General features: G+C 38.2%; 3 protein-coding genes across 3 annotated transcripts; 2 read left to right on the top strand and 1 right to left on the bottom strand.

Annotated features, from left to right (window-relative positions):
• Positions 1-8,466: 8,466 nt before the first annotated feature.
• LOC109042927 (protein HGH1 homolog) lies at positions 8,467-18,330 on the top strand. Its single transcript, XM_019059910.2, has 7 exons — positions 8,467-8,716; positions 9,941-10,137; positions 11,407-11,690; positions 12,879-13,000; positions 13,507-13,697; positions 14,180-14,313; positions 16,961-18,330. Exons 1-7 carry the CDS (start codon positions 8,626-8,628, stop codon positions 17,064-17,066), a joined length of 1,125 nt encoding a protein of 374 aa, XP_018915455.2. The 5' UTR covers positions 8,467-8,625; the 3' UTR covers positions 17,067-18,330.
• LOC109042928 (rhythmically expressed gene 2 protein) lies at positions 15,388-18,330 on the top strand. The gene has a single exon (XM_019059911.2). The coding sequence runs from the start codon at positions 15,820-15,822 to the stop codon at positions 16,621-16,623; it is 804 nt and encodes a 267-aa protein (XP_018915456.2). The 5' UTR covers positions 15,388-15,819; the 3' UTR covers positions 16,624-18,330.
• A 1,235-nt stretch (positions 18,331-19,565) lies between these two features.
• Positions 19,566-25,936, bottom strand: Ddrgk1 (DDRGK domain containing 1). The gene is made up of 6 exons (XM_019059922.2): positions 25,721-25,936; positions 23,827-23,922; positions 23,126-23,280; positions 22,032-22,295; positions 20,860-20,965; positions 19,566-19,831 (listed from the first exon to the last, which is right to left on the bottom strand). Exons 1-6 carry the CDS (start codon positions 25,797-25,799, stop codon positions 19,665-19,667), a joined length of 867 nt encoding a protein of 288 aa, XP_018915467.2. The 5' UTR covers positions 25,800-25,936; the 3' UTR covers positions 19,566-19,664.
• Positions 25,937-26,005: the final 69 nt, after the last annotated feature.

Genomic DNA, 26,005 nt, shown 5'->3' with positions numbered 1-26,005 from the left:
TCCATGCAAAGATAGGGAGCAAATACATGATCAGGGTTACCTCTTGGTTTGGGGATTCCAAAATTGAAAACACGGCAACCCCGCTAATGTATTTGCTCCCTATCTTTGCATGGAAAGTTTGTCTTAACGTAGAGGTGGACTCTCAGAGTATAGCGTGGGATGTCCCTTCCATTACGGCCTCAACTTTAAGAGCTTTTACTGAGCTTCGGAGTTGATTGTAGAGAAAACTAAGGAAGCCATCGTGTTTCTAGCAAACTTTTACGCAAGAAAAAGTACTTGAATCGCAAATCCCTCACGCCTGCAAGGGCTCCATTGAAAGGATATGATATAAAGTTATTGAATTATTTCTTTTTGCATACCTTGAGGAGCACAGATAGGTGGGGGTAAAGATTATCTAAGCAGGACCCACGTCGCTGATAGTAGTCCCATCGAGATTGAACGTGGGGGATTTCTTAGTTGTCACACAGGGATTGTACAATTGATGACGTGGACCCTGTCTGAGGTCCAAAAACAGCCGAAATACCTTTTCCCATCAGCTCGCACACTACAAAAAATTGAATTAAATTAATCAATAGGCCGGCCATTAGACACGGTCTAGACTAGTGAATGACATCACATGATTTATCTCGAGAATCTTACGTAGAAAACGTTTCTTACAACAGGAAAATAAAACATCAGCTCCTGAACGAGATATCTTAAGTATTTTTATCACGCAGATCAAACGGACATTAGACTATACGATTAACGTCTTTTGCATTTTTGCGATTTGAAAATTTGACCAATGTTGACTGTAGACTTACCTACATCTCGTGAAAAAATTTACTTCTAGACATACCAGTTGTGAAATATGATGTCGTTTTTCTCGTGAAATTTTGAGGAGGAAATATTTATAAAATAAAAATGAGTGGAACCTACGCGATTTTAAAATGATGTGCTTAGGGCATGAAAATAATTTTGGCGCCTATCCGGTCACATAAAACCAATGACATTTCCGATTGTCAAAAAAGGAGGGAAGCATACACCATTGGATCGAGCTCAACAGAAAGGAACCAACCCACATGAAGTTGAAACTGAGAAAAAGAGGTTTGAAGTTTTATTTCTCCATAAGGCCCACGACAGGGCCGGATTTACCTACTTGCCGCCCATGGGCCGCCTGTATTTTGCCGCCCCTTCTCATCCGGTTTGAAACATCGATACAAACGTTCAAATAGTTGTATCCCTGCGCCTTAGCAAGGCGATGGAAGTTTAATATTGAAGTAGGGTCCCCGTTTGGTTTTTCTGCTTTCCTGTGCCAATACTGCAGTTTCGACCGTTAAGGCCGGAGTTTAAGGGCGCTAAACCCAGAATTGTATTTCAAAAAAAGATAATTTTTGCAGAATAATTAAAAATTATAAAGCAGGAATAATTTAACTAATTATTAAATGAACTCAAATCGACCATATAATGCAAAAGTCTCGTCATGTAAATACATAAGATTCGTAAACGCCTTCAATTGAAGCGTGATACCTCACGCGTTCCGGAGAGTTCAAATAGTTGTATCCCTGCGCCTTAGCAAGGCGATGGAAGTTTAATATTGAGGTAGCGTCCCCGTTTGGTTTTCCGGCTTTCATGTGCCGCTAATGCAGTTTCGACCGTTCATGCTGTAGTTTAAGGGCGCGAAAGCCAGGATTGTACTTCGCAAAAAGAAAATTTTAGATTCGGAAACGCCTTCAATTGAAGCGTGATACCTCACGCGTTCCCGGAAGTTCAAATAGTTGTATCCCTGCGCCTTAGCAAGGCGATGGAAGTTTAATATTGAAGTAGCGTCCCCGCGTTGTTTTTCGGTTATCCTGTGCCGCTACTACAGTTTCGTCCGTTCAGGCCGTAGTTTAAGGGCGCGAAAGCCAGGATTATACTTCGCAAAAAGAAACTTTCACAAGAATAATTGAAAATTAAGAAGCAGGAATATTTTAACTAAATAATAAAAGGAACTCAAATATACAATATAATGCAAACAAATTTGGAAAATCTCGTCATGTAAATACAGAAGATTCGAAAATGCCTTCAAATGAGCCGTTATGCCTCACGCGTTCCGGAGAGTTCAAATAGTTGTATCCCTGCGCCTTAGCAAGGCGATGGAAGTTTAATATTGAAGTAGCGTCTCCGTTTGGTTTTTCGGCTTTCCTGTGCCGCTACTGCAGTTTCGACCGTTAAGGCCGGAGTTTAAGGGCGCGAAAGCCAGGATATTTTTTCGCAAAAAGAGAATTTTACCGGAATAATTAAAAATTAAGAAGCAGGAATAATTTATCTAAATAATAAAAGGAACTCAAATCTACAATATGATGCAAAAACATTTGGAAAATCTCGTCATGTAAATACAGAAGATTCGAAAACGCCTTCAATTGAGGCATGATACCTCACACGTTCCGGAGAGTTCAAATAGTTGTATCCCTGCGCCTTAGGAAGGCGATGGAAGTTTGATATTGAAGTGGTGTCCCCGTTTGGTTTTTTGGCTTTCCTGTGCCGCAGGGGCGGACTGGCCATGAGGGAGGGGAGGCGATCGCCCCCTAACAATTTGCCGGCGAATTTTTTTCGAGTCATCGTTTTTTTCCCGTAATGTTGTAATTTTCTTATCCTTTTCAATCACTAAAAGGGTCCGAATTCCTTAAAAATTTGTCTCTAAGAGATAAGGAAGGTTGTTAAAAGCATGTGTGATGAAGGGACCCCCGATGAATCCTGAGAATGGGTTATTTTGAAGTTCAAGTACTGTAGAATCCAACTTCAATAATGCCTACGTGTTTAAAAAGTGTGAAATTTTCAAAATTGACCAGGGGAGGGCCCCTGGACCTTCTTAGAGGGGCCCCCGAACGACAGGAGGGGCCCTCACATTTAGGTCTCCTCCTAACTTTTCGACTACCAGTCCGCCCCTGCGGGCCGATTATTGAAATTTAAACCAGCCCGATAAGACATCGAATTGCGATATATTGCATGGTTAAGATAGGGCTATGTCTTGTCGTGTCGGGCTGACATAGTTTCAATAATCGGGCCGCTGGTCTGAAACGAGTGTTTCTGGCCAGTTTTTCACTGTATCTGCCAGGCGTCTTCCGCGGTTAGCGCTAAGCAGCGGAGTCGAGGAGTTTTCCCGACCGGAAAATCGCACTCAGCGGGTCATTTCCAAGCGAACATGCTTGGTTTCGGCCCGCTTGACCCTTATAATATAGTCCATGTAACCCCTGTCAATTTTTCTCGATTCCGGTCAAGAGAAATAATTCCGAGATTTCAGTCGGATCCTTCGTAGATGTAGGCTCTGGCTGGATTGCGCACAATCCCGCGGCTTGGCGGGGCTTCCGGAGCCGAGAAACAGCGAAAAACTGGTGTGAAACGAGTGTTTCTGGCCAGTTTTTCACTGTTTCTGCCAGACGTCTTCCGCGGATAGCGCCAAGCAGCGGACTCGAGGAGCTTTTCCGACCGGAAAATCGCATACTTGGCGGGTCATTTGCAAGCGAACAAACTTGGTTTGGGTCCGGTTGGCGAACTTTCGATTTTGACCCTAAAAATTTTGTCCATGTAACCCATGTGAATTTTTCGCGATTCTTTTTTTTTTTTATTTATTTATATCTCAGAAATGCATAATTTTACAAATCATTTACATATCCTATAATTTAAATAGCATTCATATCATATTAAGTCATTAATTCAAGATTCACTTAAATTAAGTATTTGCGTCCCGAGACACGCCGGAATTACCAACAAGTACATCATCGGCCGGTTTTCTAGATTCCGGTCATGGAAAAAAATTCCGAGATTTCAGTCGGATCCTATGTAGATGAAGGCGCTGGATCAATTGCGCATAATCCTGCGGCTCGGTGGGGCTTCCCGAACCAAGAAACAACGAAAAACTGGTCGAAAACAAGTGTTTCTGGCCAGTTATTCACCGGCCAGCGCTCAACGCGCATTGTAGCCTTCAAATCTACCAGGATACTTCAAGCTTTGCGCAATGCGTGAAGTATCCCTGTTAGGTTTGTAGGCGTCAGCGCGCGTTCCACGCTGGCAGCACGCCGCGCCGCTCGTCGATCTGTGTTTCGATGGTGAAACTACCACACCGCGTATCTTAATAATTCTCGTCGGTTTTGAGATAACTGCATAAATGAGTTGTTTGACTAGATGAGATGTCCTTCATTTGCCATCAAAATTTTTCGACGGTGAAACTACCAAACCACGTATCTCGGTTTGCGACGTCGCAGACTTCCTGTCATACTTTATTTTTTAAATGAAAAACTACTTAACGTCCAGTCTTGAAAATTTCTGTGATTTTTCCTCTTCGTGCGGAGAAAATTCTGTGAAAATTTCAAGGAATGATATTGATTTGGTCTACCTCAAAAAAATAAAATGCGAGCGTAGATTTTTAAACACCGCAAACGAGATACGTGGTTTGGTAGTTTCACCGTCGATTTATGTCTAAAAAAATCAGGAAGTTGCACTCAAAAACGTAGTTAAAATATCACACACCTCAGCGCTAATTCGGAATTCACATATCTAGCGCCGCACGATGGTTCCACTTTGCATTTAAACAGCAAATTCATACTTAATACTGCAGTAATGATATATTTTAACATGGTCGAATGCCTGGACTAATACGTTTGACAACTCTTTTTGATTTATTGTCATGAACTATTGATGGTTATACATTCGTCTTCTGATTATTAAATTCTGCTCTTTTGACTGGGCGGAGGGGGGAGAATTTTTGTATTTTTATGAACCAGCAAATAGTATTATCTGGTAAGATCTACCTCCTAAATCTTGTAGCTTTCCTGAGGAAAATCAATTTCAATACCGAAGAAAAACGCTTAGGTATCGTACTATTCATCGTAAGAAAAACTTTATTTGAACTTCAATGATCGCTGTTCTATAAATTCGCGTGCAGCGCTTTATAAAATGAACAGGATTTTTGACGCTCTGTTTTTAATAGTATAATTGGGCCGCGTTTAACACAAAGGAACCAAGCCACATCAGCTATTGCCAATTTTAACAAGGCAATTTAATTTTTTACGAGAAAACGTTTGCGCGGATCCCTTTGAAAATGTTACGGGATTTGCTTCGCACTATGGAGAAAATTCACTGAACTTTGCACGAAAATCCGCACAACAATTTTCATGTAAAAAATTAAATTAGCCGATTAAATTTGGCAATAGCTGATGTGGCTCGGTTCCTTTCTGTTTAACGCAGTCCAATCATGCTCTCAGAATTTTTATTAACTATGAATTTTAAGAGTCGATCTTCATCAATAATTCAAAAAATACATTTAAATTCACACAGAGAAATTTTAACATATAACAAAGATATTTTTCTTGAACAAGGGGTATATTCACTTAATGAAGGAAATCAGAAACCGAAGACTTACCAGGCGCCTGGACTATTAGTGCCCTTAAACTACGACCATAACGGTCGAAACTGCAGTACAATATATGTATAATGCATAACAATTTGGAAAATCTCGTCATGTAAATACAGAAGATTCGAAAACGCCTTCAATTGAGGCGTGATACCTCACGCGTTCCGGAGAGTTCAAATAGTTGTATCCCTGCGCCTTACCAAGGCAATGCGGAAGCTTAATGTTGAAGTAGCGTCCCCGCGTGGCGTTTCGGTTTTCCTTTGTCACTACTGCACTTTCGACCGTTAAGGCCGTAGTTGAAGGGCGCTATAGTCAGGGTTATATTTCGCGAATGGATAATTTTTCTTCTAAGGCGCAGGGATAAAACAATTTGAACTCTCCGGATCGCGTCAGGTATCACGCCTCAATTGAAGGCGTTTTCGAATCTTCTGTATTAACATGACGAGATTTCCCAAGTTGATTTGCAATATATTGTTGATTTGAGTTCTCTTTATTATTTCGTTAAATTATACCTGCCTCTTAATATTTAATTATTTTGCAAAAATTATCCATTCGCGAAATATAACCCTGACTTTAACGCCCTTAAACTCCAGCCTTAACGGTCGAAACTGCAGTAGCGGCACAGGAAAACCGAAAAACAACGCGGTGACGCTATTTCAAGACCACCAAAGCCGGGGGCCAGCCTCCTGAACAGTGCGAAGCCAAAGCCGGGGGCCAGCCCCCTGAACACCACGGAGCCAAAGCCGGGGGCCAGCCTCCTGAACAGTACGAAGCCAAAGCCGGGGGCCAGCCCCCAGAAAAAGATGTATCTCAATTTAAGCGTTTTAAAAACCTCCGATTATATGTTTCATTCTCTGCAAGGATTACTCTTGCCATTGAGTAGTTTTCCGATTGAAAAATGAAGTATGACAGGAAGTCTGCGACGTCGCAAACCGCTATGTGATTGCCGACTTACGCCGTCGAATTGTTTTCCGGTGTCATTCTAAAGATTCGCTACCAATTAAAGTTTGTTGAAAGGAACTTTAGGCTATTTTTAAAGTGAGAGAGGAGTCTTATTCAGTCTTTATTCAATTAACATCGGCAAAGAATAGGTTTGAATCAATAATTCGCCAACCACGTATCTCGAAATTCAGTGTTGGACCTTAGTTCCACAAACACATAACTCTGTTTTTCGGTCATTTCTCCAGATAGACGAGCATATTATTCAAAATGATGATAGAGTCTTATAAAGCATCTTATACTTACTGTCTCTAAGAATTATTTCCTCTCTACCTTCAAAGATGAGGAATGTAGAGAGTTTTTTCCCTCTCCTGAAAAATCGCGTTTTCCGAGTTATGTGATTGCCGACTTACACCGTCGAAATACAAAATTTCAACAATCAGGCTGCTGAAAATCCCACTTGGTGGGTCATTCAGCGGCGTGCTACAGGCGCGAAACGCGCGCTGACGCCTACAAACCTTACAGGGACACTTCACGCATTGCGCAATGCGTGAAGTATCTCTGTTAGGTTTGTAGGCGCTTATGCGCATGTAACGCTGGTTGCCCGCAGGCCGCGGACGCGGAATGCCACGTCGCTTCAAGCAACTATTTCACTACAGAGGTGTTATGAGAAATTCAAGCCGCTCCAACGTATCAAGAATAACAGGCATCCTTTTAGAAAACAGAGCTATCCTCACAAAATAAATCAAGATACTACGACACAAAAATAGAGTCCTACGCAAGGGTCAATGACCTGCCGATCCATGATATTTTAAATTATGTTAAAATATGTGTTGTTATGTTTTAAATTATGTGTATATTTTACGTTATGTTATGTTATGTGTGTGTTTTATTTTATGTTCGTAAACATGCTGATGCAAGTATGAGTGTTTTAAATGACGTAAAACACAATGACGTAAAAAACGTAAAACTCCTTCATTCCTCTCTGTTTCTTTTCTTTTATTCGCGGTAAAAAGTGGATCGGTAGGCCTAATGGGGATGTTCAACCTCTATAAAGAAAGGAACAACGCGCCACTGAACTTACCTCCTGAGAAATCATGTTTTTGCGATGGTCTTTCCCTGATCAAAATGATGAGTTAGCCGTCGCCAAAACAAATATTAATTGAAGTCAAGTGCGTCTTGGTGACGGTTAACTGATTATTTTGAAGAGGGTTTCTCTAAGGTGGTGTGGAAAGAGTTCTATTAAAGATGCGAGAAAGTATAGAAGATAGAAGCGAGTCTCGGGACCAGGCGCAATAGACTCTACGCCTCAAATGCCGTATAGGGAGGGTCAGACTCTGTCCTCAAAATGTTTTCCCACCTTCGAAAATCGAGCCTGCGATTCACCGGGCTCGGGAGCTTTTCTGACCAGAAAATCCCTCTTAGTGAGTCATTTAGCGGCGTGCTGCCAGCGCGTAACACGCTCTGACGCCTACAAACCTAACAGGGATACTTCACGCATTGCGCAATGCGTGAAGTATCCCTGTTAGGTTTGTAGGCGCTTATGCGCATGTAACACTGGTTGCTCGCAGGCCGCGGACGCGGAATGCCACGTCGCTTCAAGCAACTATTTCACTACAGAGGTGTTATAAGAAATTCAAGCCGCTCCAACGTATCAAGAATGACGGGCATCCTGTAAGAAAACAGAGCTATCCTCACAAAATAAATCAAGATACTACGGCACAAAAATAGAGTCCTACTCAAGGGTCAATGACCTGCCGATCCATGATATTTTAAATGTGTACGTCCGTAAACATGCTGATGCAGGATGCAGGTATGAGTGCTTTACTACTTGAGTTCAGGAAATAGATAACCACTGACCTCGATTGACATCGGAAACGTCAAGTATTCCTGAATTCGGCCAATTTTTCGGGCGTGAAATTTTGTTGGCACTCTGTTACGACACCAGCGACTCTTGTAAGTGCCAAGCAAATATACGTTGTACATCAGAACGGAACGGCAATTTTTCAAAGACCTTTACATTTTGTCAGGTCGTGGTCTCACGGTTTTGCAACGCGGTTTTGACTTCACCGCTTTTTTTGTCATTCTTCGTTTCCGCCACTGAACCGGAAACGACCAATGTAAACAAGCACATACGACATAACCTAAGTTTTTCCGATTGACCGTCCGTACACATCACACCAGGTACACACGTGTCTCTTTCAGTCGTTTTTTTACTTTTACTTGAAAGTTCGCATATTTCAATTTATTTTTCATCTCTGTAAGTCAGTCTTGCTGGTTAACTTCATTACGTATCATTTTTCCTATAAATCAAAATGTCTGACAATTCTTATAAAGAACTTTTGACGTTCCTTGGCCCTCAAAATCGTCGTGACATAAGACTCGGAGCTCTCTCTATATTATTAAGTGAGTAATTTTTATATTTTTCCGAACTATCCTCTCAGACTTCTTTGTGAATCTGATCTGAATGTTGTCATTGTGATGCTGCCTCGGCAAATCCAGGAATACTGATCTAGTCACGTTTTTATGCATTGAATACTCATCTTCCAACCTGAATCAAAACAACCATGTTGAAAACCTTCACATTAAGATTTTCGTAACATAATCACTTTAGTCGATATAGCTTGCACACAATCCCAATCACGAATTTTATTGTGTCTTTAGATTTTTACCTGTAATGATGTTAAGTGCAAAACCTGATTCGGACACAAACTGAAGTGCTTAAATTCACCTCTTCGGAATAGCACTTTTTCTTTATCCTTAAGGTGATCCAGGGTTCGATTAGGGTTAATTCAAGATCAGAGATAGTGCCGCCAGTCACCACTAAGCATTCACTTTCCTTCGACGATTACTGAAATAATATTGATCAAATTATAAAACGCAGATCCATGAGATGAAGATAATTTTTTGCTTAAATATTTGAGCCAAAATTAGGTGTGGACTCCAGTGGTGTGATGTAAAAATGAAGTTAGTAGACCACAAGAAACATGTTTGTGCTAAAAATCATATGTTGCTGCCTATAAGGGCCTTAAGAATAGTCATAAATGATTTATATTTGAATATTGGCGTCACAGTATAGTCGTCACTGATCTGGAGTAATTTTGTCCGTTCAATCACCTAAACTTGTCACTGTTGCATCTGAACCCCCGGTCTCCCCTCCCTAACTTGTAAGTGACAACATTATAATGTTCTTCTCATGGATGGCACCAATATCCCATACTTATCTCTGGTAAAAATTTAAACAAGCTGATGTTTTATCATTAGAAAACATGTGGTATAAAGCGCACCTCCTAGGTATCGTCACTTACTTCAATACTAGAGGATGAATGCTACTTGCTGAGTAGGAGAGCATCACAACGCGCAAGCAAATAGCACAGCTCTCCATTAGCACTGGTATGTCAAATGAGGAAAGATGAAAAAAACCCTCAGAAATAAAAGCACTTCGATCTACATTTTAAATGTCCATTTTAAGAAAGGTGTATCTCACGTAAGAATTTGCTCTCACAAACCTCTTTGACGTCATTGCTGCATTTTTCAGTTTATTTTACCGTAAGAATGGATCATGTCTCTTCAATCACTAGTTACTAAACCTTTACCGGTATTAATACTTCCTTTACATCCATTTTGCAGAAACAACAGCCGATATTGATGGACGCCAAAACTGGTACAAAAGTTGTCCTGAAGCAATTGAAACTTTGATGATTTGCCTTCAAGATGCCGACCCTGTTATTGCCAAGAGTTCATTTTCTTTCTTGATTAATATTTCCTCTGACAGAGATGGAGCAGAACTCATTTTAAAAAATGAGTTTGATGACACTCCCTCTGAGGTGAAATTCATAGACTCTCACTTACAAAAATTTACTTACCTGCTTGAAAGTAATTATTTGTTAATGATCTAATGCTTCGTAAATCCAGGTTTAATGCTTCTTAGGCCTTGTCTACACGGTATGTTTCATGGGATTTGTCCCAGGGAAAAATCTCACTTGCGAAGTTGGGAAAAATATTGATTAACTCAATATGGTCTACCAACTACCAAGTATGGTCCTTGTACCTTTAAGACCAACTGAGAGAGGAAAAAGAACTGAAAGCGAACTATGCGATATTTTGTTGGTTACTCCACTGTTTGTGTTTGTTTAGTTTAAGTAATGGGTCTACTTGTGAATCGTGTTCAATTATTATTTTAATCCTGGTTAAAGTACTAGATTTTTACTAACTTATCTTCCCACACAAACTTGTCGCAGGACTGAATGAGCCCCGTTCCGTGGAGACGGTAACCAGGAAAAATCCCAGAAGTTTCATTCCTGCGATTCAAACTTGGGACAAATCCCATGAAAACGTCCCGTGGAGACAACGCCTTGAAATTTGTATACATTTCCATTTTATCTGTTGCAAGGAATGCTATGTTTTAGCTATTTATAGTATACATAGCTTTATCGGTATGTTTCAAAATCTCTGTTCCTGTTTTATTTTTTTTGAAAAAAAAGAAGCCAACTTTATACCTAGCTTGAAATTGATGCAGAATATTTTGACAACCGAAGAGAAAAATCAAGGAAGTTTTCGAGACATTAGGTGGATTGCATTTTGCGAAAAGGAACCACTAGTATTGCAATGATGCACTAGTATTGCACTAGTATTGTGCAACTTCATCCTTTGCAATAAAGTTGCGTAAATTGTGAAAAACTATGAAATTTAGATGGTAATTTTTGTCTTAAATTTACAGTTTTTAGCGAGTAAAATAGAAACTATTAAGGGATAATCGGGTTTTTCCTTCAAGACCAAAGAAGTTGCACAATCTTAGCAACATTGCTATGCTAGTGGTTCCTTTTTTGCAAAATGCAATCCAGGTTGTCTTGTTTTCTGATGAAAAAATGAATTATTGCAGGAGGTCTGCAATGTCTTAAATGGAGGGACGTGATATTACACTTTGGCTATCGATATGTAGCGCTCCATTTTGAATTTCATCATTGCTTTGTGTGAAAATAAAAAAATTTGGTCAGTACATAGTCGGTTTCTCTTGAGGCGCCCCTTTTCTCGCCCTTTTATTTTTATTAATCATTTTTCTCTAGTTGTTTTCATCTTCTTTGCTTTCATTAAAGGTAAAATCATGCCGAACAAATAGTGTATTGTCACAATTGTTTGACAATGTGTTGGATCCTGAGTCAGTTGTTGCCGATCATGCCAGTTCAATTTTAGCAAACCTATCTAGGTATCCTGTACCGACAGATCAAATTCATGACTTCATTCAAGCAAATGAAGAGAAGTACTCCTTACAAAACTTGGTATCAGCTTTCACAAAAATCAACTATAATACAGCGAAATGCTCATTAGATACCCTAGCTTTTTTCTTTGCAAACCTCAGTCAATCTGCCAAACTTAGGAAGTAAGTGAATTTTCATTCCCTAATTTATTTTTTTGTATTTTTTTTGTATATTTCTATGCACTCTGCTTGATTCCTTTCTTTAATGTCAATCCAAGTTTCTCTAACCAACACGGGGGCTACTTCCTGGCAGCCACTTTGTAATCTTGGTATCATTTTCTGCCATTTTTGTTATAGGGGCCGCCCACAAATCATGTAAGGCGCTTGGGGGGGGGGGGGGGGTGTCAAGCGCTTCCTTACGTAAGCCCAACACTTAATATGAGAAGGAGGGAAAAAAACTTTTGCTTGTCAGAATTTTATTTTTTTAGATTTTATTTCTTCCAAATTTCGTTAATTTAAGGACTGACTAGTCCAAATTTTGTTTTTTTCAGACATTCAATTATTTTTGTTAAAATGCAATTTTTCCTAAACTTTTTGAATTTATAAACTGGTTATTTTTTCAATACAACTGTTATTCTTTATGATCTCCTACCAGCAATTAGTAATTTTTAAGGCAATACCGATTTGTTTCAACACCATTTTTTCATTAAATTAAGTATGCATTTAAACGATAAAGGGGGGGAGGGGTCCTGGCCAGCCATACGTAATTATTAAGGAGAGGTCCAGGCTAGCCTTACAAGTGCCTTACGGGGGGAAGGGGGGGTCTTAAAATCGGAAAAAGTGCCTCGTGTAATTTGTGAACAGCCCCAAAACAATAAAATCTAGTGCATATACTTAACGCTAAACTTTAGGACACTGTTTTGACATGCAGTATGTAAGCAGAAGAATCGAAGGACTTGAGATAAAATCAAACATTTCAGGCTCTTATTTCATTAGCTCACTCACTCTATAATTTCTTCATACTAATTATCTAGCCAACCCCCCCCCCCCCCCCCCAAAAAAAAAGAAGCATCACGACTGTAGGCCTGTAATTATTATAAACATGAAAGGAAGAAAAATGACAAGAAACAGCACTGACATTACCTATCTGGGTATAGTTTAAGGTGATCCTCCCCCCCCCCCTCTCCTGTAAAAAATTTTTTATGCTTCTATATAGCTGCTGGATATCAAGAGACCTTTATGGGCCTGTATTGCCTTCCACCCACTAAATTTTTCTAGATATGCTAATGATCATCACAGATTATGTATGAAGGAACAGTGATCCCCATCTCAGAAATATTTTATTTTTTCCTGTTTGTTTGTCTGTTTCAGAATGTTTCTAAATCGCAAAGAAAATATTATCAGAAGTTTCCTATCTTTCATTGGCTATGAAAAGTCGGACATCAGAAAAAGTGGCGTTGTTACCTTAATAAAAAACTGCTGTTTTGATCAAGGTAAGTTAGAGTTTTGCGCTGTGTACTAATGCAGAAACCTGAAAATTGAGCATTTACCTATGCAAAGGAAGAGTATAGTGTTCTAAAATCACCAACAACTGCAAGGACGACCAAAGCAGAGAAAGATGTATCCATCTTTTTTCTATTGTAGTATCTATAGAAATTTCCATACTCCTCTTTTACTGAAATGCCAAGTCTTAGCCTACTGTTATCATAAAGAGGCCACTGCTTTTCAGTGAAAAATTTGTCCACCAAAATGCTTCATAACACTCTTTAAATTTTTTCCTGGAGTGTCTAGAGAAAAAATACTTTTCCATAATAAGATGGTCAGTCAGAATTCTCCTTACCACTTGTAACAGACTATTTTTGGGAGAAAACTCAGAATTTTATTTCGTGCCACTGGCAGTCCGAAATTTAGATTTTATCCCCTCTAAGTTTGTAAAAGAACTATTTTTATGCCTGGATTTTAAGTTGCAACTCATTAGATTCCTTGTTTGATCTTTCAGAGCATCATGAATGGCTGTTAAGCCCTGAAGTAGAAATCTTACCCCATTTGCTTTTGCCACTTGCTGGACCCGAGCAATTTGATGACGAAGACAATGAAAAGTTACCTGTGGATTTACAATACTTGCCTGAAACTAAAATGAGAGAACCGAATCCTTCAATCAGGAAGTGCCTTTTGGAAGCTCTTCTCAAGGTCAGTATCCAGGGTCCACCCCATTTTAGTTTGTACATACATTTTTCAAAAGTTCCATGATTATTATGGGCTTCAAGACAAGGTATGAATCAAAGTACTGTGCAATTTTCTCATTAAAATTTCACAAAGAAAACGAATCATAGAAAGGGATGTCTGGAAATCAACTCCGAAACAAGATATAAATTTTTACAGTTAACTTTGATTCAATGGCAAACATATAAGTGACGTTATTTGAAATGTTATCTAACTTCCATTTAACAAAGCTGTGCATTTAGGTTTTCATGCATTTTTTTATATTTAAAAATGTTAGAAAATATAATGTCGTCGACTCGTAAGATGTCGGATCAAATTAAATGCCCCTCTCCAATGCAATTTCAAAATCTCCTTTCAATTGTTCTGATATGCATTTCCATTTTACCTTCTATCCGTTTTTTTATGATCTGTGTTTATTTTTGATGTACATGCATCCTTATTTATTTTAGCTGTGTGCTACTAAAACGTGCAGAACAATATTAAGAGATTGTAATACATACATCATCTTACGAGAGCTGCATAAATGGGAGAAGGATAGCGAAACACTCCTAGCCTGTGAGAATGTTGTTGACATATTAATCAGGTACAACACTAAATTTATTTGTATTTTGACTTAATCAACCAATCCATTTTTCTACATGGCAGCGATGTTTGATTGGAGATTACCATTGAGATCTCCTTCATCCTCCTTGTAATGAAAGGGAGATACATGGACCATTCACTTACCAACTTGCTGATTCGTCATGAGTGCAACCCCCCCCCCCCCCCCTTCCCCCCTGTCCTGATAAGTGCACACTCTGTGGACAGTGGCAATTTTGCAAGTTGGCATCCCTGTTTTTTCTCCATTTATATTATTAAAAATATCGATTTCAGGTGAGGCAAGCTGCTCCACTGTAAATCGATTGTTCTACATGCATTTAAATTGAGGAGACACGGTGTTGCCAACTTTTTAGAATCGCCTCTGTCTGTGGACGAGCAAATCCTGAGACTTGCGTAGCTTCTCAGGATCTGTGCTATTTCGCTAGATTCTCCTTCAAGCCTCTGTTCGTCACTCTGATTGTGATTTTAAAATAATGTAACTAGCAAGAGAATATCATATTGTGAGTATAGTTCGATCAGATGCAGTTGCTAGTCTGCAATTGGATGCAGCAAGTAACATATCTAAGGGACACAGGGATTAATTTGATTAAAACACCTTCTAGCAACAACGCAAGCTGTGCTACTCACATTCACCTTTTTTTAAAATTTGTCTCTCTTTTATTGAGTTTCCTCACAATCGTTGAATATAATATCTAAGTTTCGAGTCAATTTTTTTTATTTATTTATTTATTTTTTTATCCTCGACAATTACTTATCCGAGAATGCAATTAAAAACTTCAAAATTCAACTCATGGTAATTTTTCTTCAAAATTCAAGAACTAAGATTTAACTGTTCCTATGAATTTCATGGCATAGCGAGTCCATTGCAGAAGTTTTTGAACATTTCCTGAATTTTTTCGAAATTTCATGAATTTTCATAATGAAATTTTTTTTACAATTTTATGAAATTTTGCGCGCGCCCGCGGTCTCCCGCCGTAAAAACGGCGAACGGATCTCATCAAAAACCTCTCTTGCCCCCTCAGAAACCATAAACCCAGCATAAACCGTTGACAGGACATTTGTAAACAAAGCAAAAAGTGAGGTTATACAACAAGACTTATTGACTGATAACACTGAACTGATAAAGTGATTAGAGTGAAGTGTGTGAGAAAACACTCTGAATTTCTTTAACCTTGATTTATTTAGGAAAGTGTCTTTCTCCATGAACTCTAGTTGTGCACCACATATCATTTTGCAACATTTGTTGGAAGATTGTTGCTTGAAGCCCCGTGAAGTGCCTGCCTCAATAACTCCTCAATGATGCATTCATACTTAAGAAACCAAAAAATTTAATTGTTGTTTTTCTCTAAAGTACAAACCTGAAGAACAAAGAATATGTGCAAGCCTTAAGATCCAATAGGTTTTCATCGGTATACTTCTTATAGTTTGATAAGTTTGACATTGTGACACATCTCATTTGTGATTTGGGTATCATTTTCCACATGGTAAAATGAACAACTTACAGCAAATTCGCCGCAAGCTGAAATTGATAACATTTGATGTAACAGGGACTCTTCTAAACTTCAAAATTCCTGTCGGGAAACAGTATGCTGAAGCAGGATCCAAATACAACGTCCATGTTGACTCCGACTTATTAAATGACGCATTCTTAAAATCTTGGAAGCATATGAATGAAACCCATCCTAATTATGGCTATTCCTGTAACATGACTTGGGAATCTTGGTGGCATCAACTGGTTCAGCGAACTTTTGTAACTGCTGCACCTTCCATGGAGTTTGATGTAGAAAGTTCGAAGAAAATTTCTCATTATCTGACCGAAGTGTTTAGAGAAAGTGAGTGTTGGGAACTTTGCGATGGGGCTGTAGACATACTGGAGGATTTAAAAATGAGCGGCATGCCTGTTGGAGTAATATCCAATTCGGATCCGAGATTGGAAGAGGTTCTCATCAATATGAAAATACGCGATTATTTTAATTTTGTCATTGCTTCATATACTGTCGGAGTAGAAAAACCGCACTCTGAAGTTTTCAAATTGGCTATGGATTTATTCAGTGACAAAACTTTGAAACATCATGAAATACTACACATCGGAGATTCACCGACATTAGACTTTCAAGCTGCATTGAATGCTGGATGGAACGCATGCCTGGTTGACCCCAACAGAACATTCTCAATACTACCTTATTCTCCTGATCGCCAATTGAAACATTCCAGCGGTATTTACCGAATGACCGTGAAAAATCTACATGAATTAAGGTCTGTTTTGAAAGGACAGACAAGCTCTAAAAAATAGGTGGAAATCAGTCCAGCCTTCAAAGGAATGGAGGCGCATTCCAGCGTCAGTCGAAGAGTCAGGCAGCAATGACCATTTTAATTCTCTATTACTAGTCATTTTTTAAAACAACTTTAATTTTATTGATCATGACAACATTTTGACTTCATCTTAGTGTTTCAGCAGGCTCTAGTTACCTTGTTATTCTGCTAGGCTGGAATCTAAACTAAGTCAAAGTGGCTCTATATTTTTTGTAATTTTTACTCAAACTTTCATGAGAATATTCCAACTGTTTTTAATTTGCTGAACGTGTACCAATGGATTTACTAATATATTATTTTCTCCCCTCTCATTTCAGGACGGAAGAAGAGATAGGCATCGAAAACTTACTTGAAGTAGAAGTACCCTCAGATTTGAAAGAGAAATTCGAGAAATTAACCGTTGAAAGTCTGAATGATCAGTGAGATACTGTCCAATGAAGGTAAACTGAGTAAGCAGAACTGACAGTTGCTGGAATTGAAGTTGTATTGCAGTAGCACCACCTGTGCATTGACCACTAAACTTATGAGTTGGGTATGTTTTTTGCTACTGTACGGCTTCATGTCCTCTGTAAAGATAAGGAAATCTGGACTGAATTAAATTTTCAAGTTTTTGGCTTTTGAAAGTAGTGCTCAAACTACTTTATTCATGGATCAATTGCTTAGGTCCCGTAAGGGTGCCTTGCTGGTCAGCTTCCCTGCACCACGAACCACCACGGCTTTAATCAGTGGACCTTCACTCCTTCTTTACCTAATTGAAGATTCTGATCCCAAAAATTGTATCAAATCTGTCATGCTCCAGACTTTAAACATACAATAGTGCTTAAATAAAGTTGTTAGAAAACATTAAAAAAGAATGTTGGTCTCTTAGAATGCGGGGAAGATCCAAGGGGTTTTTGATTTTTGCAAGTCAAATAGGACATCATTTGCATTGGTCTCTTGTTGTCAGTCAAACTGGTCTTAGCCAAAATGCAAGACTTTTTCTACTTTTGAAATTAACATGAAAGGGTTTAGGAAGAATAAGTCTCAAGTTAAATGTTATTTGTTATATATAAGATTGTATTTTTCCCTGCCATATGTTATATTTTTTTAGAGAAAATTAAACTTTTGAATTAAAATGATAACTTTCTTAAAAATTTTAGAGATTTATTTCTGGAAGTTCTTGTAAAATATTTGAGTCATCGCTTCATTGGAGCTGTTGTATGATCCAAAAATTGCCTTAAACATAAGAGTTTTCAGTGCAAATGTCAGTGAGCATTGCATTTTTGAGCTCAAAATAGCTCAAAACAGCACTTCTGACTGAAAAAAGGCTCAAAGTGTGATAACAGAGAAAACATTTTTCATTGGTCTGAAGCTGATGACATCATATGAAGCGAAAGCCCTTAGTTTCAACCATTGTGAATTCAATGTAACATGGCCGCTGGGCTGGGCATTTTTCATCATGAATAAACGTTTCCATTTTTTTAAAAAAATGACAAAATTATTCACTTCAAATAGCAATGCTTGTAACAATGCGTTTAAGATACATATCCATACAAACTTGGGAAATAAATGAACAAATGCATAGACAAAAAAAACCTGGCAATCGATTCCTGATGTGACATCTTACAATCTATTAGATGCAATATTTTTCCATTCGAAATAGGGTCGAATTTTTGGCAACTTTGAAAGACATTTTCTTAGCTAAAATTTGATCAAATGCAAAACGGACAAATACAGGTATTCGAATTACTTTCATTCTTTCCAAAAATGAATGGAAAAAAAAAATTCTGCAACAGATCATTGCTGTAAATAAGTGCCACAATGAAGAGACTGCAAGCCAAACGCATAAACACCCTTGTTGCGCCAGGTGAAAAAAGGGCATTTCTTGGTTGCGGTGTCTCAAAATCTCTGCCAACGTTCATCCATTATGATTAAATCTAATGTATGTTGTTTTTTGTTACTTTTACTAATCATTCTTTTTAATTTCTTATTGCTGAAAACTCAAAATTTCAGAAAATGCACCCAATAGTTTCCTCCTTAAAATATAAATTAGCTTCGGAGATTCTGAAACAACGCAAGCAAGGAATACCTTTTCTGCACCCAACGCCTTATATATCAAGGCACCTCACTGCTTCCAGGGAAAACCAATTATTGCAGATATATTGTTTTGATACTTCTCACCTTTTGATGAAGAATTAATGTTCCTAAAATTACCTAGTATTCTTTAACAGCAGCCCAAAAATAAGCCTTTAAAACTGGTGGTTAATTGTTGAAATTGTGCACAATGTCAACTGGACAAGATATGATTACGTCAAAATGAAGCTATGCGATTTGTTAGCTTTTTTAGTTGTCCTCTGTATCAAGCCTATACAGGGTGGAACTTAGGAACTTCTGTCCCATCATTCCCCCTCATAAATGGACCATCAGTTTTTCTGAGCCCAAATCAGTTTTTTTGTTGTACTGAACCATTCAAGTTTCCACCTCAAGGGCTTTTCTGCTGGCTTCTAGACAATATGGAACAAGTGCTTTTACTTTACTATGTAGTATAGTGCCCTTTTGAAGGCCTCTCCTTTTGAGTCCAGCTACAGGGGGGTATGCACTAATGGGCAATGGAGTCTTGATTATTGAACACGAAGTGGCAATCAGGGATTTCGGCCAATCGAAACCATTAAAAAGGCAGTAAAAGTGCCATTTCAGGCTTTGTATGTAACTAAAGAGCCCAAGCTCTGCCAATTAGCCATCGTTTTTCTAAGGCATTGTCAAAAATACAAAAACCCTTACATGTATTCAATTTTTGCCCATAAAACCAGCTCCTGTCAAGTCAAGTCCAGAAATGCAACGTTTCAGCATGTCAAGTAATCGAGAGTCTACTGCATTTGTCCGTAGAAAATATGCTGAAACCTGCCAACTACATGCTAAGACAAAGAAAGAAGAAATGATGAATTAAAATAAAATCTGACTTTATTTTAACAAAACTTAAAAATAACAGTGGAAAAATAAGAAAATTTACAAATACAAACAGAGACTGTACAAGAGGTAGACTTAGGAAATAGGTGTCTCCTTGGAAACAGGAGTCAAATTAATGAAAGAATTACTGTTCTCGACCAGCTCTGCAATCGAGACGCGTCCTCTTCTTCTGATAAACTTTGCAACTTCTTCAAGCTCTTCTTGAGAAATATATATGAATTTTCCCCGGTCATCTACTACACCTGAAATAAGAGGAAAGGAACTGATCAGTTAACAATATTAGGATAAGAAATTTAAGAACTAGAAGTAGCTGTCACAGACATATGCTCTTAAAATTAAAGCCTTGCGAGGGTTTTCTTTCTTGCTAAGGTTCGACGCAGCTAATATCGCAGTTGTCAAGAAGAACAAAACCTCTGAAAGCACATCCTTTGCTGAAAACCTTAAGAGATTGAAATGTCTTAAAAATTGTGGGAGCGAAAAATTTTTATCCGACAGCTCTCTTTACACACACGGCAAGTTTAGCGAAGACAACTAAACCTAGAATAGTTAAAGCGTATAGCACCTTTGGTCTAGTTATCAATTTCACTTCTATAAATGAATGGCAATTATCAAAAAGGAATGAAGCAATTACAGTGTTGCAAAACTCGTGCATCTTTATCTTCAGTTAAAAAATGTCTCGAGTAGCCAAGTGTCTTCGATTATTTGCCCGAAAAAGGTTAATTTGAAAGGAAACAGAATTTAGAAAATGAAATTCCCTGACACTTCTCTGATTTCTCTAACACATTTTGGTAAACTTTCCTGAAAATTACAGCTAAGCAAGATAATTTAAAATACATAATTTGGAATAGTGTTCAAGCAAAATTTGTTGTTTGAAACGTCAAACCCACTCTAGAAAGCAAATAAAGGTGACTTAACAATTTTTCCTGATACTTTCGTTGCATATACACTTATGCATGTATTTAGTACATTTTTAAGCAAAAAAGGAGTAGCCTACTTTTAAAAACAATTGGATGGCCTGGCTCCTTCAATTTTGATCAAAAAAGAATGTTGCATAGTGATCAACAGTCATCAAATGGTCAACTTTGATCAGAATAGGTTCAGAGTTTGATGGTCTATTGAGGCCTATAGAGAGCTCTCTCCCTGATTAACTGTTATAATGAACATACAAGTTAATGATGATTCAATTAGAGACAGATTAATCAAGTTGGACAAAATGCATGTGCACTGTTTTCCACTATTAACTGGTGACAACTAAAACCACCTTTCGTACCTGTGAGAGTTCCTGCTTTCTGTAGATCATCAATTCTGTCAATTACATTTTGAGTTTTCAATTTAAAATGTGCAGCCAAGTCTTCTAAAACCACCACTTTATTGTTCTGCGAAAATGAAAGAAAGGAAAATAAATCAATTAGAAATTACACAGACAGGGAGAGAAAAAAAAACGCACACTTGCATCGTATTTTTTGTCAACTCTTGAAACTGTAAAGAGGGACTGAATTTGGACTGCATTTTGCTATAAGAAATACAATTTCTAGCTCATACACACAAAAAAACCTATATCTGCATAGGGAAACTGATGGCACACACGTTGTATCAATAATGAGTTAGAAAGTGTAGTCCCTAATTGCAAAATGTGGTCCATTTTGATGCGTTCTTATCGACTAGGACTACGTGTGCTGGTGCTTTCGTTGACCTTCAAAAATTGTAAACATTTTTATTATCATTACCTGATACAGTCCGAAAAAAAAATGTCCAGGGCATCAATGGAAATCCAAACATGAAAATGTGGCACTTTTATAAATACAACTTTATGCGACCATTTTTTGCATAAAAGTGTAACTGTGAGGCTAATGAAATGCAGAAGCCATGATGTCTAGAGTATTTCGATCTGACATCCTCTTGTTAGTTGGCCACCTGACGGAGAATTTTGTCCCAAATATCGAGTGATGAAACCAAACCATGGCAATTTTAAGTACAAGACTTTAGTATAATTATACAACTGAAATGAAAATACATATCGATGTTGAAACTGCAGAAAAGCATATTTCGGTTTGAGGCCTTGCAGACTTCCTGTCACACTTAATTTCCTACATGGAAAACTACTGAACGTCATTTTTTTAAAATTTCACCGATTTTTTTTTTCACTTCATAAAAAATAATCTGTGAAAATTTCAAGCCATGATGTTGGCTTGGTCTCCTCATGAAAAATAAAATAATAGCAGAGATTTTAAAACACCGTAACCTGGATATGCATTTTTGCAGTTTCACCATCAATGCGGTAATGATTACATAACCTTGAGACACCCTTCCTCAAACTCAGGTCAGTTCCTAGGTACAAATTTGAGGTGATTATAAGAAGCCCTAGTCTTTGAAATGTTATTTTTCGTTTTATTCATAAGATGCATTTTAAGGCAGCTTGTACCCTTCTCTTTATTTCCATACCTTAATATAAGCTATGAATTCTTGCAACAAATTCTCCTCTGCTTTCTCATCAACTCCTTCATCGAATCCTTCCTGCTCGATAACGAAAGTAGCTTTCATTGCTTCGTATTCCTCCTGCTCTCTCCTTTCCCTTTCCTCACGCATTTTTCTTTCCTCCTCTTCCCTTTGCTTCTCCAGCTCTTCCTCAGCTTCCTTCTGCTTTTTCCTTTCTTCCTCTGCTGCTTCTGCCAGTTTTTTCTTCTCTTCTCGATCTCTTTCTTCAGCCTGTAACCAAAGAAAAAAAGTGGAGGATGGGTAATGTGAAAGCAGCAAGGGAATTGCTTCTTAAACTAGGAATCAGATAACCATGAGTGAAAGATTACATGGTTGGATTATTTTCTATCTTAGTTTGATGATTAGAAGTACTTCAGAGAAGGATCACATAAAAACCTACTTTGTCACAAACAGAAATCTATTTTTATTAATTTCATCATCATTGTGCTTTTTTGCCCAACAAACTTACCTATACCATTTCAAAAACGAAGGTATTAGTTCATAAAATACAGAATTGCAGAATGATTTGATAATTTGCGACTCAATTATAAAAAAAAAAAATAAACAATGCAATTAAAAAATTAAAAATTAGAAAATGAACCTCAAGGACTGTATAGTGGTAGAAAAATGTTGTAAAACAGTTGGTAAAAAATGTTGATAACAAGGTAAAGTAAGAAACCCGAAATGCAGCAAACACTAATGACACAAAAATCATGTGCTTTTGGGTCAGATAAATGTTTAGGGTTCGCTTAATTTAATCCTTACGCCTAATAATAAACCAAGAATCAACGCTCTAAAAAATTTCAGAGGAGTTTTGGCCACTCTTTATTTATCAGAAATGTGGAATGAGTGTAATTTTATTTGGATACCTACAGGAATAGAATCCAGGATCTCTTATTTTAAAATCAAGCACAATAGCCGCTTGCGAGATACACGCTACAAGAGGTGCTTTTGTCCTGAGCTACCAAGGGACAGCATTTTAATGGACAGTTGTAGGTATTGTGGAATTTCTACGTATTATCACTTCCTCCAATTTTATCACTGATGTCTCTGTTCCTTACCTCTCTCTGAATGCGGCGTTCCTGTTTCGCCTGAAGTTTGGCCATCTTTTTGGCTCCTATCTTGGCCCCTTCTGGGACTTCAATTTTTACGGCAGGCCGCGCTTGGGCCTCTTCTTCATCCTCGCTTCCGCCTCCTTCAACTGCTTCAAGTTGAGCTAAAATGAATCAAAGACATGAAATTGACAAAAACTATAAAGTCAATATGGGAACCAAAAAGATTACAAGTTATGCTGCAATCCTAGAGGCAGGCAATTCTTGAGCTGCATCCAACAGCAAGAAATTTTGCATGGTTCTTCAACCATACAACTTTTGACAATGGTGATTTCATTTGGCATTTAAGTTAGACTTAGGTATATCTTTAATGACTCTGAGAAGTTAACAGCACTCAGAAAATCTGCGCATATTCTGAAATGCACTCTGCCTTAATTAAAATTAAGGGAGTCCCCAACGAAACTAAATAAGAAAAGGACTTACTATTAAAACTAAACCAACCCAAAAAAAATAGAGGATATCCAGAAAGGAAAGCCAAAACTAATAAAAAATACAAAATGAGCAGAACAAGAAAAACGACCTCTTTGAGAACTGCATGGCTACAAAGTATAGAGCCACTCGTAAGCATAGGGACGGATTATATTTAAGATTAATGATATGTTTTCTCCGGATATTAAACATTTACAGTATTAAAATGACCTCATACTCACCACGATGCTGGACCAGCCTCCTCCTTCCTCTTGGTCCGACAGGTCTTGGTGCATTTCGAGCTTCTGGGGCCACTTGTTGCTTTTCTTTCTTCTTACCTGCAATTTGAGTATGGAGAAAGTATGAGACAACTGTTTTTAAACAATGTACGGTGAAACCAAACCTTAAGTAGGAATGTTTCCTTGGCTCTAAAGGATGCAAAAACAAGTGTCTCTTTATATTGTCTTTATATTAAGATGCGATTGGCGTCACATGGTGTAGTGCATCAGCCAGTTAAAATATTCAAAAGAGAGCATACATCATATCAAAGAGAAAAAGAACTAAAACTAACTCTGAAACAATCCACTACAAATGGACCGCGTTTAACAGAAAGGAACCAAGCCACATCAGCTATTGCCAAATTTGACTGAGCAATTAAATTTTTTACGAGAGAACGTGTGTATGGATTCCTTTGAATATTTTGAGGAATTTACTTTGTACTATGGAGAAAATCCACTGAAATTTGCACAAAAATCCGCACACCTGATTTCTTGTAAAAAATTAAATTGCCCGATTAAATTTGGCAATAGCTGATGTGGCTTGGTTCCTTTCTGTTTAACGCGGTCCAAATATTTTTTATGATTCATAAAAGGTGCCTCTGTCTTCATAATTTTTTTCAAAATGCATAGCAAATTTGAAGTGCGATGATGATACTGAGCTGCCTGGTGAAATCCATCTGGGAGCAATGCGGTCATGGACGTTTGAAAACTTGAATACTCATCTACTTTACCACATGTTCCTCATTTTGCTCTCAGCCTGAATTTTTTTAAAATGAGCTTAATATTGGTGTGCTCACTATATCTATTCTCATGGAGTAAATTTTTTAATGGAGCTAGAGCGGAAGCATCGTGTGATGAGATAAATGTCAATCTCTGATTACCTCAGAATCAGCACCACTCAACAGGTTAATGCATGCAGGTAATGCATGATAAGTGGCGACCTAAATAATACTTGACTTCTTTCTGAACATACGATGCCTCCGCTCTAGCTAGGGTAGGACAAGACGGATCACGGTGAAAATCTTTGAGCTATCTTGAAGATGAGAAGTACCTAAGCTTTTAAAGTTCATGGCTGAGACATTAAGGTGATTCGTCAAGCTCAAGTGACATGGTCGAAGTGGCATGCAATATATCACATCGATTAGGTCAAAAATCACGGTCGATTTTTAATTATTAGCAAAAAAAAGACAATAGCCCCTGCGCCCAGAGAATCATTCTAAACCTAAAAATCAGCAAAATTGACGGCCTCCTGTGGTGTAGTGGTTGTAGCGCTTGCTCTACGATCGGGAGGTTCCGGGTTTGATTCCCCGCCAGGTGACCCGAGTCTGACGGTCTCGAATGACGGTCACCTGGGGCTGGCTAGTTTAGGGACTGAGGGGGGATGGGAATTGAGGGACGGCAAGCAGGGGATTATCTCCTGAGGGATAATTGAAGTCACAAAATAAAAAAAATTTCCGAGAAATGAAAGCAGAATAGTGTTTGGAAAAAAACCTCGCATTTGATACAGAAATCAATAGCTGAATCAAATCCAAGGTTTTTTTCAAACTCTAATCTGCTTTCATTTCTGGGAATCCAGCTGATTTTAGGGATTAGAATGATTTTTAAGGCTCATGCGCAGGGGCTATCGTCCTTTATTTTTGCTAAAAATTAAAAAACTGAGGTTTTTGACCTAATCGATGCGATGTATAGCATGCCAGTTCGACCACGTCACTTGAGCTTGACGAATCACCTTAAAAATGTACGTGCCGGGAGGGGGAAAATTAAATTAATATGACTTTGTTAAAATGAATGAGAGAAGCAATGTAAGGAACTATGATATTTCTGCCTCAGACTGTTGAACATATTGTAGCGAACGCACCAGCTCTGAGGAGTACAATTCCGAGGAGCACAGCAACTACGGCGGCAGATACAAGCGACAAGACTAGGGTTAGATCCATGGTGTTTGTAGAAGATCACAGAGTTATGAAAAAATTCATTTGAAAATTAATTAATAAAACACTTTGAAAGAAACTCATTTGATTGTGGTGATGCAGTAGGTAAACAAGAACATAACCTACGCACACACATAAAGTGTTTACTTGGTTTACTCTCAGCAATCAACGATGCATCGCAGGCTGCTGATCGATGGAAGTCGCGGTTAGGA

This window comes from Bemisia tabaci, chromosome 6 (genome assembly GCF_918797505.1).
Source record: "Bemisia tabaci chromosome 6, PGI_BMITA_v3".
Classification (NCBI taxonomy): Eukaryota; Metazoa; Arthropoda; class Insecta; order Hemiptera; family Aleyrodidae; genus Bemisia; species Bemisia tabaci.
The sequence above is the reverse complement of the archived record's forward strand: the minus strand, read 5'-3'. Positions and strand labels throughout refer to the sequence as shown.